This window comes from Hemitrygon akajei, chromosome 11, assembly GCF_048418815.1.
Source record: "Hemitrygon akajei chromosome 11, sHemAka1.3, whole genome shotgun sequence".
NCBI classification, from domain to species: Eukaryota; Metazoa; Chordata; class Chondrichthyes; order Myliobatiformes; family Dasyatidae; genus Hemitrygon; species Hemitrygon akajei.
The window spans coordinates 15,293,680-15,307,719 of NC_133134.1; the positions used below are offsets into that span (position 1 = coordinate 15,293,680).

The 14,040-nt window shown below is 40.9% G+C and overlaps 1 protein-coding gene across 2 annotated transcripts in view; it reads right to left on the minus strand.

Annotated features, from left to right (window-relative positions):
- The window catches only part of acsm3 (acyl-CoA synthetase medium chain family member 3), a 69,738-nt gene that overhangs the window by 31,996 nt on the left and 23,702 nt on the right, over positions 1 to 14,040 (minus strand). The window contains exons 2-5 of one of the 2 annotated variants that reach the window (XM_073060258.1): positions 9,501 to 9,762; positions 8,676 to 8,886; positions 6,632 to 6,839; positions 376 to 519 (exon numbers count right to left, since the gene is read on the minus strand). In XM_073060258.1, coding sequence (XP_072916359.1) covers positions 376 to 519; positions 6,632 to 6,839; positions 8,676 to 8,886; positions 9,501 to 9,755 — 818 coding nt within the window. In that variant the 5' untranslated portion in view covers positions 9,756 to 9,762. Of the gene's footprint in view, positions 1 to 375; positions 520 to 6,631; positions 6,840 to 8,675; positions 8,887 to 9,500; positions 9,854 to 14,040 lie in introns of those variants that run through there. The other variant, XM_073060259.1, reaches the window with a different exon arrangement.

A 14,040-nucleotide genomic window follows, 5' to 3' on the forward strand; every position in this document is an offset into this window, starting at 1 on the left:
AATAGCATCCTTAAATTCTACCAAAATGCAGCTAGGTAGAAGCCAGGTGAGTCTAGGTTCAGATTTGACAGTAGCAGGCTTCATAATTAGTCACTGTCACTTTCTTGAATCTTGCAAGAAAAATCTCGTGCTTTATGAGAGAATTAACATTGTGTGGTAACATGCTAATTGGAGAGACAAGGGGAGTCTAGACAAGGACTATAAGAAAAATAATGAACCTTTTATTTGCTGCAACAACACATTTAGAATTAACTATTCAGGCTTAAGCTTTAATAAAACTAACATTTAAAAAAACATTTTAACTCATAGGTTTCGGATTTTACATTGCTTATTAAACATTCTCTAGATCAATGGTACACAATTTTATTTTCTGACCTTGCAGCCACTGTCAAGCCTATACCAAAACCGTAATGTGTGTGAAGAACCATCTTAGGAGCACCCGTGGTTCCGCTGGTAAAGAAAATAATCAATGGATCGAAACTCTTCGTCTTTGCACATTTGTGATCAGAGGATGCATTTCTTAAGAGAAAGAATTAAGACTCTTGTCAAATCTGTAACTTTTCATTCTGAAAATTTCACAGTGAGATACTTTCACTTGTTAAACAATAACATCTCTAATGAAGTCTTTTTAAATTAATCAAATGTCCCTATGCTCTGCAACACAGTATAATCAAACAGAAACTGATATTAAGCCACAGAAAGTGTTAGCAGGACAGATAAGGAAAATTTGATCAAAGACTTATGCTGGAAGGAGCATTTTAAAGGAGGAGTGATAGGTAGACATTTAGAGGACAGGATTCTCAAGCTATGGAACAATGCAACCCAGAGGCAAGATAGGGTACACATGATCACAGAGTCTTCTCAGGGTCCAATCAAAGGTATAATTGTTCTTCCTTTATGTCTTTTGTCATAACTGTAAGGTACTGATGCATATTAAGAACATCAAGTACTGCAGGTGTACCCCATCAGCAAGTTGCTTGATAGCAGAGAAGCTTGACTAGTTGTGGTCTGTGTTGTCACCTGCTGCAGGAAGGCATCAAGTCGGTGCGTGGAGGTGGTGGGCAGTCTAACAAATGGTGCAAGTAATTGTCTTGGACATTTTTTCTCATGTTTGCCAGACCCTGTTGGACATTGGTAACATAGAGTACTGCAAATCCGGTTCACTGGTTCATTGGTGAGATTGATGGTGGGGGAGCTGCATGGCCTTGGTTGTGGTGCGGACCAGGCCTCATGCTGTGGGGTTGCCTGTTGCAGCTGCACAGGGGGAAAAGACGGTGGAGGCAGTGAGGCGTGGCAAGTGTCTATGCAGGGTTGGGTGCTGGCCCCATCCACAGTGCTGCTCTCCAGTGTTCGCACAGTGGAAGACAAACTGGATTGCGTTCTTCTGCGGCTGCACTAGCATGTGATGACTGGATGGCTGCAAGCTTGTTCTAGCCAAATATCCCATGCACCATTGATCTACAGGTCTTGACACTAAGGTACTTGGGCCAAAATATTTTTTTGCTTGACTGTATGTTTACTGCTATTGTAATTATATGTGCTATATGTACCTTGTGCTGTTGGTGCTGTATTTTGCACCTTGGCCCCGGAGAAATGCTGTTTCATTTGGCTGTAGTCATGGATATTCGTGTATGGTTGAATGACAATTAAACTTGAACCTGAACTTGAATTGCAAAGCTGCAATGATTAAAGTCTGGTGTGCCCAGGAGGTCAGAATCAGAGGAGCACAGATACGGATGTGAACTGTCGAGCATTCAAATATCAGAACAAAGTTTCTGGAGAGCATAATTTTGTGTAGTAGATGCAAAGTTGCACAGGAATGGTCAAATCTATAGGTAACTAAGACATGTGTGAAGGTTAAAACTGCAGATGATCTGAAGCAGAGTGGATCTCGATAACATTATGGAGTTTGGAACAGATACCTTTTATATATGAGCAGATATCAGAATCAGGTTTAATAGCACTAGCATATGTCATGAAATTTGTTAACTTAGCGGCAGCAGTACAATGCAATACATGATAGATATAGAAAAAAAACTGTGAAATACAGCAACTACAACACACACAAAATGCTGGTGGAACACAGCAGGCCAGGCAGCATCTATAGGGAGAAGCACCGAAACATCGACTGTGCTTCTCCTTATAGATGCTGCCTGGCCTGCTGTGTTCCACCAGCATTTTGTGTGTGTTGTTTGAATTTCCAGCATCTGCAGATTTCCTTGTGTTTGCTCTTTAAATACAGTAGCTATATATATATAAAACATTGTTAAATTAAATAAGTAGTGCAAAAACAAAAAATTAAAAGGAATTTGAGATAGTATTCATGGGTTCAATGTCCATTTAGAAATCAGATGTCAGGGGAGAAGAAGCTGTTTCTGAATCTCTGAGTGTGTGCCTTTAGGCTTCTGTACCTCCTTCCTGATGGTAACAATGAGATGAGGGCATGTCCTAGGTGGTGGTGGTGGGGGGGGGGGGGGTCCTTAATGATGGACACCACCTTTTTGAGGCACCGCTTCTTTAAGATATCTTGGATACTATGGAGGCTAGTGCCCATGATGGAACTGACTAATTTTACAACTCTACTGCATCGATATGTTGGGACCAGGTTTGGTCCTTAAGAGATATTGACAGCCAGGAACATGAAATTGCTCACTCTCTCCACCTCTGCTCCCTCAATGAGAAGTAGTTTCCCTCATCTTACCCTTCCTAAAGTCCACTGTCAGCTCTTTGGTCTTATAGACATTGAGAGCAAGGTTGTTGCTGCGACACCACTCAGTTAGCTGATACATCTTACTCTTGTACTCCTTCTTGTCTCCATCTGAGATTCTGCCAACAATGGTTGCACTGTCTGCAAATTTATAGATGGCATTTGAGCAATGCCTAGCCACACAGCCATGGGTGTAGGGAGAGTAGAGCAGTGGGCTAAGTACACGCCTCTGAGGAGCACCAGTGTTGATAGTCAGTGAGTTGGAAATGGTATTAGCAATCTGCACAGATTGTGGTCTTCCAGTTAGGAAGTCGAGGATCCAGTTGCAGAAGGAGGTACAGAGGCCCAGGCTCTGTAGTTTCTTGATCAGAACTGTAGGAATAATAGTGTTAAACGCTGAGCTATAGTCAATAAACAGGATCCTCCTGACATAGATATTTATACTGTCCATGTGATCCAACACCAGGTGGAGGTTCACTGAGATCACGTCCACCATAGACCTATTGTGGCGATAGGTTAATTGCAGTGGATCCAGGTCCTTTCTGAGGACAATGTTGTGCCAAAACCATGGCTGAAAACAGCCTTGTTCCAGTTCAGATAATGTTTTAGGTAGGCAGTGATGTTAGGGGGCTGATTTGATGGTGGGAACTAAAGGTAACAGCGTGAATTTTTGCTTTATTTAATCAGAGAAAATTTCTGCTCATCCATTATTGGATAAATAGTGTGACAAATTTGAAATAGTGGAGTAATCCAGAGAGCTGTCTGTCATCGGAGTGCATGTGGAACCTGATTATGTGCCTTCAGAGGATGACAATGAGGAGCACTGTATATATTAAAAAACAAAAAGAGCTGAGTACAGTTCTGTTGAGACATCCAAATGTAACAGGGCCAGATTGAGAAGAGATACCAGGTGACTCTCTAACGGCCATTGGATATATAAGAAAAGGCATCAAGTCCAATGTCTAATCCAGTTCGTTAACCTGGATTGATAAGTATTTAATGCCTATTGTTCTGAGAGTTCTTTGATCTCTGAGTAGAGGAAGAGCACAAACAGAAATTTATTTTAAAAAGAAGACTTTCAGTGCTTATAGTGAAACTTTAATTAGAAATCTGGAACATAGCTGACATGCTTAACTGGCTGTATCATCGTTTGTTATGGGGAGCGGGGCACTGCACAGGATTGAAATAAGCTGCAGAAAGTTGTAAACTCAGTCAGCTCCATCATGGGCCCTAGCCACCCCAGCATCCAGGACATCTTCGCGGAGTGATGCCTCAAAAAGGTGGCATCCATCATTAAGGACCTTCATCGCCCAGGTCATGCCCTCTTCTCATTGCTACCATCAGGGAGGAGGTACAGGAACCTGAAGGCACACTCTTAATGAGAATGGCTTCTTCTCCTTTGCCATCAGAAATTTCTGAATGGACATTGAACCCATGTACACTACTTCACAATTCCCCCCCCCCTTTTTGCACTATTTAATTAATTTATTTATAGTTAATTAATTTACAGTTGTTATTATGTGCTGCTGCTGCATAGCAACAGATTTCATGACCTGTGCCAGTGATATTAAATCTGATTCTGATAAGTATGTGGTATGGCAGGCTTTACATTACTCCACCAAGGTAAATGTTATTGATTGTATTATGTTGGGGTCATGAAGATGAGGGCTAAATGTTTAAATATGGCAAATCCAAGCTGCACTTTCTGGTTTAATAAACCAGAAAGTAACACACTTTTGAAATTTCAGTCAATAATTATAATTTACAGGAGTGATATCATGAGACCCAGGTTCTAGTCACCACTTGGAAAACTATCAGGTTGATAATGGATGCACAGTGGTCCAACCGTAATTCACCGAGTTTCCTATGCAAAGAGTTGCCATTTTATTGAATGATAGCGTCGTCTTCGGGGCTGAGTGTCAATGTTCCCTTGAATTTGTAATGACCAGTGTGCGCAAAAATCGTGTGCTGTGCAATTTTTTTACCCAGAGACAACAACATGGATGCACTGAATTCTTAAGTGGAATTAAACGTGAAGCTGTTCAAAGTATAAACTACCAAATCCAGTTTGTTGTTCATTGTTTAAAAGAAATAAACTAATACACATCAATGAATCGCATTTCTCATATACTATATGGAAACATAATAATATCAATCTTTTCACATGTTATTAAAGTTTTTTGAAATGGTCAAACAAAGCATATAAAATTACAAAGCTAGTTGACAAAATATCCAGTTAGGCATTTTATTTGGAAATGATTGCATACAGCACAGATTTTGCGGCTTCAAAGGAAAAGGAAATATGATTGTGTACGATCGTGAAGTATACTTAGCATGCCAACAAGGAAGCGGGTGACAGCCTTTTGTGCGCAGTTTAAATTCCTTTGTGTGCTAATAGCAAAAGATGTGTGCTCGTGGACATGCACACACCTTTGAGGGAACATTGCTGAATGGGATATTCCTACTTCTAATTCCTAGCCCGTTCCTTAGCCAGACTGATGCCCCATCAATAACTCTCTGAGACGTGAGGCGAGATATCAGCTTTTATTGACTGGAAGAAAGAACAAGCAGCAATTGACCACTATGCTACATCCTGGAGACTGAGGGCAGGGCTCAGGCCTCAATCGCCTTTATACCGGGGTCTGTGGGAGGAGCCACAGTCAGTGGGAGGAGCCACAGGAGCAGTCAGCAGGGGGGGGCGTGTCCAGACAGGTATATGTAGTTCACCACACAGACCTACAACAATTTGGGCATCGAGGGAGAGAGGAAGAGGAGAGCCATCTGCAGTACCACTGATGCGGCAGAGAGAGCCTCAAGGTGGCTGTGGCTCAAGAGAGGGGAGCCATGGAGTCATGTGTAGCTGGCCATCTGGACACAAACTGGGGTCTGATCAGCCCCGGCTGGGTCACCTGGAGAAGGGTGTATGATGTTGAAAGACCGGAAACACCCGATGATTCCAGGAACATCACTGATGATATGTCCAGAAGCATCAGTAGATGTATGCGCACAGCTTTATTGTGAATTCATGATGAACTGCTGCAGACTTGCAGACTGTCAGAATGATGTGATAAAGTTACCGCAAACTCTAGGGATAGGCAGATTTAGATTGCATCACAATTGTGCATTGTGGTGTTGGGACCAGTTTAAGCATCCTTTGGAATGTTTTGGTCACATGTAAAATTGACACGGCTTGTACTAAAAATGATGACATATGTACTGTATATATTTTGTATGATCTACAGTACATTTGGCAGCTTTATGTTCCATAGCTCCAGTACCCCAAGTTCAGTCCTGACCCCAGACTCACTATGACTACATGTAATTCCCCCCAAATGTTGTTGATAGGTTAATTAGCTGCCAGGGAAATAAGCGGGGGAAGGAGACTTGAGAACCAGTATAGACTTGATTTATCAAATGTTGTAAGAGACTATAAAACTATTAAATATGAAGTAGTAGATTCAGATTTATATATCATAGGTACATCAAAACATACAGTGAAATGTGTTGTTTGCCTTAACAACCAATATAATCCAAGGATGCACTGGGGGGCAGCCCACAAATGTCGCCAGACATTCTGGCACCAACATTGCATGCCCACCATGTTCAGCAGAAGAGCACAAGCAAACAACAACAAGACAACAACAAAACAAAAAATGCAAAACAAGCCCCTTTTCCCACCTTCCCATCCACCCCCACACAGACAGGCTTCCAGCCCCATTTAATGCACACTGGTATTCCAAACCATTAAAACTACTTGACAACTAATTCATGCTGAATAATTAGTAGAATCCTTGTTATTCTTTGTTCTAAAATGATTGAACTTTCTGAAAACAGCTAATATTTGTAGCACAAATATTTGAAATGCATTTCTTCTGAGGTAATGCAGCATCAATCATTTGAAAATGGATTCATACAAGTACTAACCGGTAAAGGTCATGGAAATTAATCCATCCCTTTCTGTATTTATGTGATATGATCATCTTTGCTTTGAGCGATGGGCACTGGGACATCACTGCCTCCACTGAATCTGCCAGTACGTCATTTGTAATGATACATTTTGCATTGGATGCCTGCAACCTGTATAAAATGTCTTTGGTAGTTAGCTGGCTTGTTCCAGGGATCAGTACAGTACCTTCAAGAAGAACAAAAAAAAAAGAAGCTGCCTAAGTATTTGCAGAGAGTAAGTAAAACTAACTGGAATGAATTGAAAGCTCACATTTGGTAGGATTTATGAAAACAAAATGTGATACAAGTTGGAAATTTTAAATCAACATAAGGGTGCCTTAGGGACTCCAGCTCTGGATTTTTCCCCTTGGGGTTTACTCCTGAATCCTTCCCCATGAGTGGGCATAGCTGTAAGGCAGTGGAGATTAGAGATCAGAGTTACTAGGCAAACGCTTAAGATACATAGTTGTGTAACTTGAAAGTTGTAGTGAATAATTTTAGTTTGTCCTTGTCTCGTTGATAAGTGGTTAAAAATTTACCCATAGTTGGCACTTTGTATCCTCCTTACCAGATCTGTGATCCTAAAGTTGCTTGTTGCAGGGAATTAGGTAACGTGTTCACCCGGCCATCTATGTGCAGCACATCTCCAAACTTTCCGCGGCCCTGTTCACACAATTCCACGGTGACCCAGAGAGTGAGAACGTATACAGTCTATATTAACGGTACATTGATTCCAGAAGCTGGTACCGTGGCACCAGAATGAAAGGGCTGCAGCATTCTTCAAACGGGTCAATCGATAACCAACATTCCTACCAGCCGATAGCATTAACCCTTCATACTACAATGCTGGGCATATTCAAATCAAATCAAGTCTGATTATCATTCAAGACATACATAGATACAGTTCAATGAGACAGTGTTCCTCGATATTGATATTCAGCAATATTAGTTACATTTGGGAGCTAAAGCACAGAGAGTCAGAACAGTCGACATGACTAATTGAATAAGGTTATGGAATTTTTTCCTGCACTGCTCCCAGGGTGAGCGAAACTCACTTAAGTGGCAACTTTTGCTGCTACCTTCGTTTCATTCACAAAGTAGGTGCTTCATCAATGGCCTTACCTCAATTATAAGGTCAGAGGTAGAGATGTTCACTAATGATTATAAAATGTTCAAATGAATCAGCCTTAATGCATCAAAAATGTCTAAAAATTAAACTACACTCAGAGGCCACTTTATTAGATATAGGAGTGGGAACTGATATGGTCTTCTGCTGCTGTACCCGTCCAGTTCAGACAGACAGACATACTTTATTGATCCCGAGGGAAATTGAGTTTCGTTACAGTCGCACCAACCAAGAATAGGGTAGAAATATAGCAATATAAAATCATAAATAATTAAATAATAATAAGTAAATTATGCCAAGTGGAAATAAGTCCAGGACCAGCCTATTGGCTCAGGGTGTCTGACACTCCAAGGGAGGAGTTGTAGAGTTTGATGGCCACAGGCAGGAATGACTTCCTATGACGCTCAGTGTTCATGTTCGATGCATTTTACATTGAGATATTCTTCTGCACATCAGTGTTGCAATGTGTGGTTATTTGAGTTACTGTCGCTTTCCTGTCTATTTGAACCAATCGGGCCATTCTCTTCTGACCCCGTTCATTAACAAGGTGTTTTCACCCTTAGAACTGCACTCAATGAAATTCTTTTTATTGCACCATGCTCTATAGATTCTAGAGACTTGTGTGTGAAAATCCCAGGGGGTTAGCAGCTTTTTTAGATACTCAAATCACCCTGTCTGGCACCAACAATCATTCCACGGTCCAAGTCACTTAGATCACATTTCTTCCCTATTCTGATGTTTGGTCTGAACAACAACTGAACCTCTTGACCAGGTCTGCATGCTTTTATGCATTGAGGTGTTGCTACATGATTTGACTGATTAGATATTTACATTAACAAGGTGTACAGATGTACCTCATAAAATGTCTCATTGCACTGTTCAGTTTAATGTTCTTACCTGTTCTCATGCATGCTACATTCAACAGCCACCATTCTGGAATGAGGGGCAGGACAACAATAACTCGATCAGTTAATTGAAGATTGCATGCATCAGATAAGATATTGGCCACCTTCTTGGAGTAAAGAGCAAGGTCCTGGAAGCTCCATTTCATTTCCTGTCCTCTTTGATTCAGCCACCACAAAGCAGGGTTTGAACCTCTGCTTCCATTCTATCAGTGGAAATAGCAATGCAGAAGTAAAATCTTAAGGTTATCTGATTAAGAGCACATCACAATGCTTTCCCAATGTAAGCTTCGTAATCAATTTAGTTTATCAGAAACAATTTTTAAACAAACTTGTTAATTATTGGCACTGCAATAATTTGAATTTTTTTATTGCAAATTCTCTGCAGCAACGTGACACATTTCTAATGTCTGAGTTTTTTTAAAAACTGGATTTAAAATAATTTGTGTTTTTGTAACTTTTTGTAAATTAGGAAAATAATTTTATCTCCTCTACTGGTTTTGCGACTTGTGGCACATCAGGTGGCAACCTCACCACTTCTTCAGCTTGACGCTCAACCCAGCACGGAAGGAAAGCGTGCAAGGAGGCGGCCGGTTTCAAACCTGGGACTACTCGCCTCAAAGTCTGACTACACCACTGGGCAGCTACCTCTAATGGTTGTCACGTCATAAAGTTTAAGTAGACTTATTAAACCTTTAAAAAACATCAATATAATTTTAGAATATCTTAATATAATTGAAACATATTGTTGAATCCATAGAATATTTAAATTTTAAATCACACATCACCGATTTGGTACCTAAAAATGAACAGTCATTACCTTTTCCATGTCACTCCATTTATCAAGGACATCACTTGCAAAATTGAAGTATTCTGGCACTTGCGGTTTGTACTCCTGCCTCATCGATTCACAGTCTGTGGAATTTTTAGGTTTACTCTTCTTATTATCTGAGAAGAATAGTTTTACATGCGTCTTCGGTATCCCAAAAGCTCCTCGATTGCAATTAGACAGGTAGGAATTGACACTTCTTACTGGTAGCTTCAGCACGCGAAATGGAATAAATAGGACGTTCATCCTGTATCTTGTGGAAAAAGAGAGTCAAACACACAACAAGCACAGACACACAGCGATGATACATAATGTACAGACCATGAACGAGATAACTACGTTAATCATTAAATCAAACTGGGCCACTGAGTTACAATGTTTGCTGTGTAGTCAAATTCAAATTCCAGTCTTGAGGCATTCGGACTCTAACTTGTTTTTCTCAAGTACTGAATATCATCATCATCATTACGTGTAGTGTTGAACGAAGTGGGCGAACATGGTCTTTGACCATGACTGCTCCTGGCACGTTTTTCTACATAAATAGTTCGCCGTTGCCTTCTTCTGGGCAGTGTCTTTTCAAGATGGGTGACCCCAGCCATTATCTATACTCTTCAGAGATTGTCTGCCTGGAGTCAGTGGTCACTTGTGATAAGCACCAGCTGCTCATACAACCATTCACCACCTGTTCCTGTGGCTTCACGTGACCCTGATTTTGAGGGGGGGGGGTTTTGCTAAGCACGTGCTACAACTTACAACTTACCCAAGGGTGACCTGCAGGCTGGCGGTGGGAAGAAGCGTTTTACACCTCTTTTGGTAGAGATGTATCTCCACCCTGCCACCCTATAGTGAGCAAATAATGAGCATATGGACTAAATGGTGCAATAATGATAAAAGAAATGCCAGAGCCTAATTTCAGGATTTTAAGAAAAATGAAGACTGTAACACCATGAGACATAGGAGTAGAATTAGGCCATTCAGCCCATCAAGTTCTGCTCTGATGATTTCGTTTTCTCTCACTGCCACATTCTCCTGCCTTCTCGCCAGAACCTGCAGCACAAATCACGCTGTTTGAGTATCCTTTGTTGAACATAACCATGACCAATGTTCAGACAATAACAAATAAAAGCATACTAGATGGGTCTTTGGAGGCTGTTTAAAGATCAGGAATGGGTGTTAGGATGACGCTCCACGTGATCAAATCACCAAGGTATGTTAAGACATTCTTTGTCACAACCAAGACAACAAATTTGACACTACTGATTTCTGCAACTGACCTCAAAGGAATACATTCAGAAAATATAATGGAACAATTAAGGCAGTATAGTCAGAAGATTATAACTGGTGGTACATCTTGTTTCATTAAAAAAAGAATTCCAATATTTGAAGCATTTGGATAGGTATATGGAGGGGAAGGATTTGGAGGGCCATGAGCTGAATGTGGGCAACTGATACTAACAGGGATGGGCCTTGCACTAATATTCTATAACATAAGAAAAGGAAGTCTACAACTGCTGTAAAAATTATACAATAACAGATCATTACTACATTAAATTTTCTACCACCTAAATTGGAGTGTTTTCATTAAGAGTGAAGGCAATAAATTTAGAATTATACTATGTCTATTTTATTTTCCTGCCACTTGTGCATGCACTTCTTGGAAGAACCACGTCAAACAATTCAAAGACAGAGTATTTGGCGGCAAGTGCCCCCCACCCTGGAAGGCTGGGGTGAACAGATAGATTCTAAAATGGGCATGATTTTAAGACGATAAGATATAGGAGTGGAATTTCGCTATTTGGCCCATCAAGTCTGCTCTGCCATTTCATCATGATTGATCTATTTTCCTTCTCAGCCCCAGCCATCTGCCTTCTTCCCATATCCCTTCATGCCCTGACTAATCAAGAATCTGTCAACTTCTACCTTAAAGATGCCTAATAACTTGGTCTCCCCAGCCGTCTGTGGCAACAAATTCCACAGATTGATCACTCTCTGGCTAAAGGATTTCCTCCTTATCTCCATCCTAAAAGGATGCCCCTCTATTCTGAGGCTGTGTCCTCTGGTTTTAGACTCCCCCACCAGAGGACACATCCTCTCCACATCCACTCTATTTAGGCCTTTCAACATTTGATTGGTTTCAATGAGGCCACCCCAAATTCTTTTGAATTCCAGTGAGTAGAGGCCCAGAGCCATCAAATGCTTCTTATATGATAAGCAATCTGGAATAATTTTCACAAACCTTCTTTGAATCCTCTCCAATGTCAGCATATCCTTTCATAGATAAGGGGCACAGAACTGTTCACAATTCTCCAAGTGAGGCCTCACTACTGCTTTATAAAGCCTCAGTATTATATCCTTACTTTTATATTCTAGTCCTCCTGTAATGAATGCCTTTCCTTTCTGATCACTGACTCAACCTCCAAGTTAATCTTTAGGGAATCTTAATGAGGACTCCCAAGTCCTTTTGCACCTCAGATTTTTGAATTTTCTCTCCATTTAAATAGTCTACACTTTTATTTCTTCTACCAAGGTGCATGACCATATACTTCTCAATACTGAATTCCATCTGCCACTTTGCCCATTCTCCCAATCTGTCCAAATCCTTCTGCAGCCTCTTTACTTCCTCAAAACTGCTCCTCCACTTATCTTCGTATCGTTCACACTTGGCCACAGAGCCATCAATTCCATCATCCAAGTCACTGACCTGTAATGCCCAACACAGCCCCTGTGGAACACCACTAGTCACTGGCAGCCAATCAGAAAAGGGTCCCTTTATTCCCACCCTGCCTCCTGCCAACCAGCCAGGTTCTATTCATTCTTGTATCTTTTTTGTAATACCATAGGTTTTTAACTTGTTAAGCAGCATCCTGTGTGGCACCTTGTCAAAGGCCTTCTGAAAATCCAAGTACACAACATCCACCTCCTTTGTCTATACTACTTGTTATTTCTTCAAAGAATTCCAATAGATTAGTCAGGCAAGATTTTCCCTTAAGGGAACCACGCTGACTACGCCCTATTTTATCATGTGCCTCCAAGTACCCCAAAACCACATCCTTAACAATCGACTCCAACATCTTCCCAACCACTGAGGTCAGACTAATTGGCTTATAATTTCCTTTCTTTGGCCTCTCTCCCTTCTTGAAGAGTGGAGTGACATTTGTAATTTTCTATTCCTCCGGAACCATGCCAGAAACAATTGATTCTTGAAAGATCACTACTAATCCCTCCACAATCTCTTCATTCATCCCTTCCTCAGAACCCTGGGGTGTACTTCAACTGGTCCGGGTGACTTATATACCTTGAGACCTTTCAGTTTCCCAAGAACCTTCTCTCTGGTATTGGCAACTTTTCACACTTCTGTCCTGACACACCTGAACTTCCAGCATAATACTAGTGTCTTCCGCAGTGAAGACTGATGTAATATACTTATTCAGTTCATCCGCCATTTATAGTCCCCCACTCTACCTCTTCAGCATCATTTTCCAGTGGTCCATTATCTATTCTCGCCTCTCTTTTACACTTTAGGTATCTGAAGAAAATTTGGCAACCTATAGGTATCCTAATTATCCAGTCACACAAAATAGGATGGATAACTGTGCTACTATTATGGATTTAGCATATAATTCCTGCTGTCTGTTTGCTGAGTGAAACTTTCCTTTCCACTTCCAATCATTACCTAGACTCTTTATTTATATATCTGTTGGATCAAGTGTTCCAAATTTTCAATCAGAAGCTTATGAATCTGGATAAACTTTTCCCCCTTCACCCTTAACCCATGACCTCTGGTTTTTTTCTCTGCTGGCCTCACTGGAAAAAGCCTGCTTGCATTCACTCTATCTATACCCATCATAATTTTATACACCTCTATCAAATCACCCCTCATTCTCCTACGCTCCAGGGAATAAAGTCCTAACCTATTCAACCTTTCTCTGTAACTCAGTTTCTCAAGTCCCAGCAACATCCTTGTAAACCTTCTCTGCACTCTATCAACCTTATTAATATCCTTCCTGTAACTGGGTGACCAAAACTGCACTCAAGTTGGTAGTAAATCCAATTTACTACCTCTCCATGTATACCTAGCGACTGAATCTTCCTAACTAACCTCCCATGCAGGACCTTGTCAAAGGCCTTACTGAAGTCCATGTATACAACATCCACTGCCTTCCCTTCATCCACTTTCCTGGTAACTTCCTCGAAAAACTCTAATAGATTGGTTAAACATGACCGACCATGCACAAAGCCATGCTGTCTTTTTCTAATAAGTCCCTGTCTATCCAAATACTTCCAATAATTTACCTACTACCAATGTCAAACTTACCAGCCTATAATTTCCCAGCTTACTTTTTGAGCCTTTTTTAAACAACAGAATTACATGAGCTATCCTCCAATCCTCTGGCATCTGACCCGTGGATATCGACATTTTAAATATTTCTGCCAGGGCCCCTGCAATTTCAACACTAGTCTCCTTCAAGGTCCAAGGGAATACCCTATCAGGTCCTGGGGATTTATCTACTCTGATTTGCCTCAAGACAGC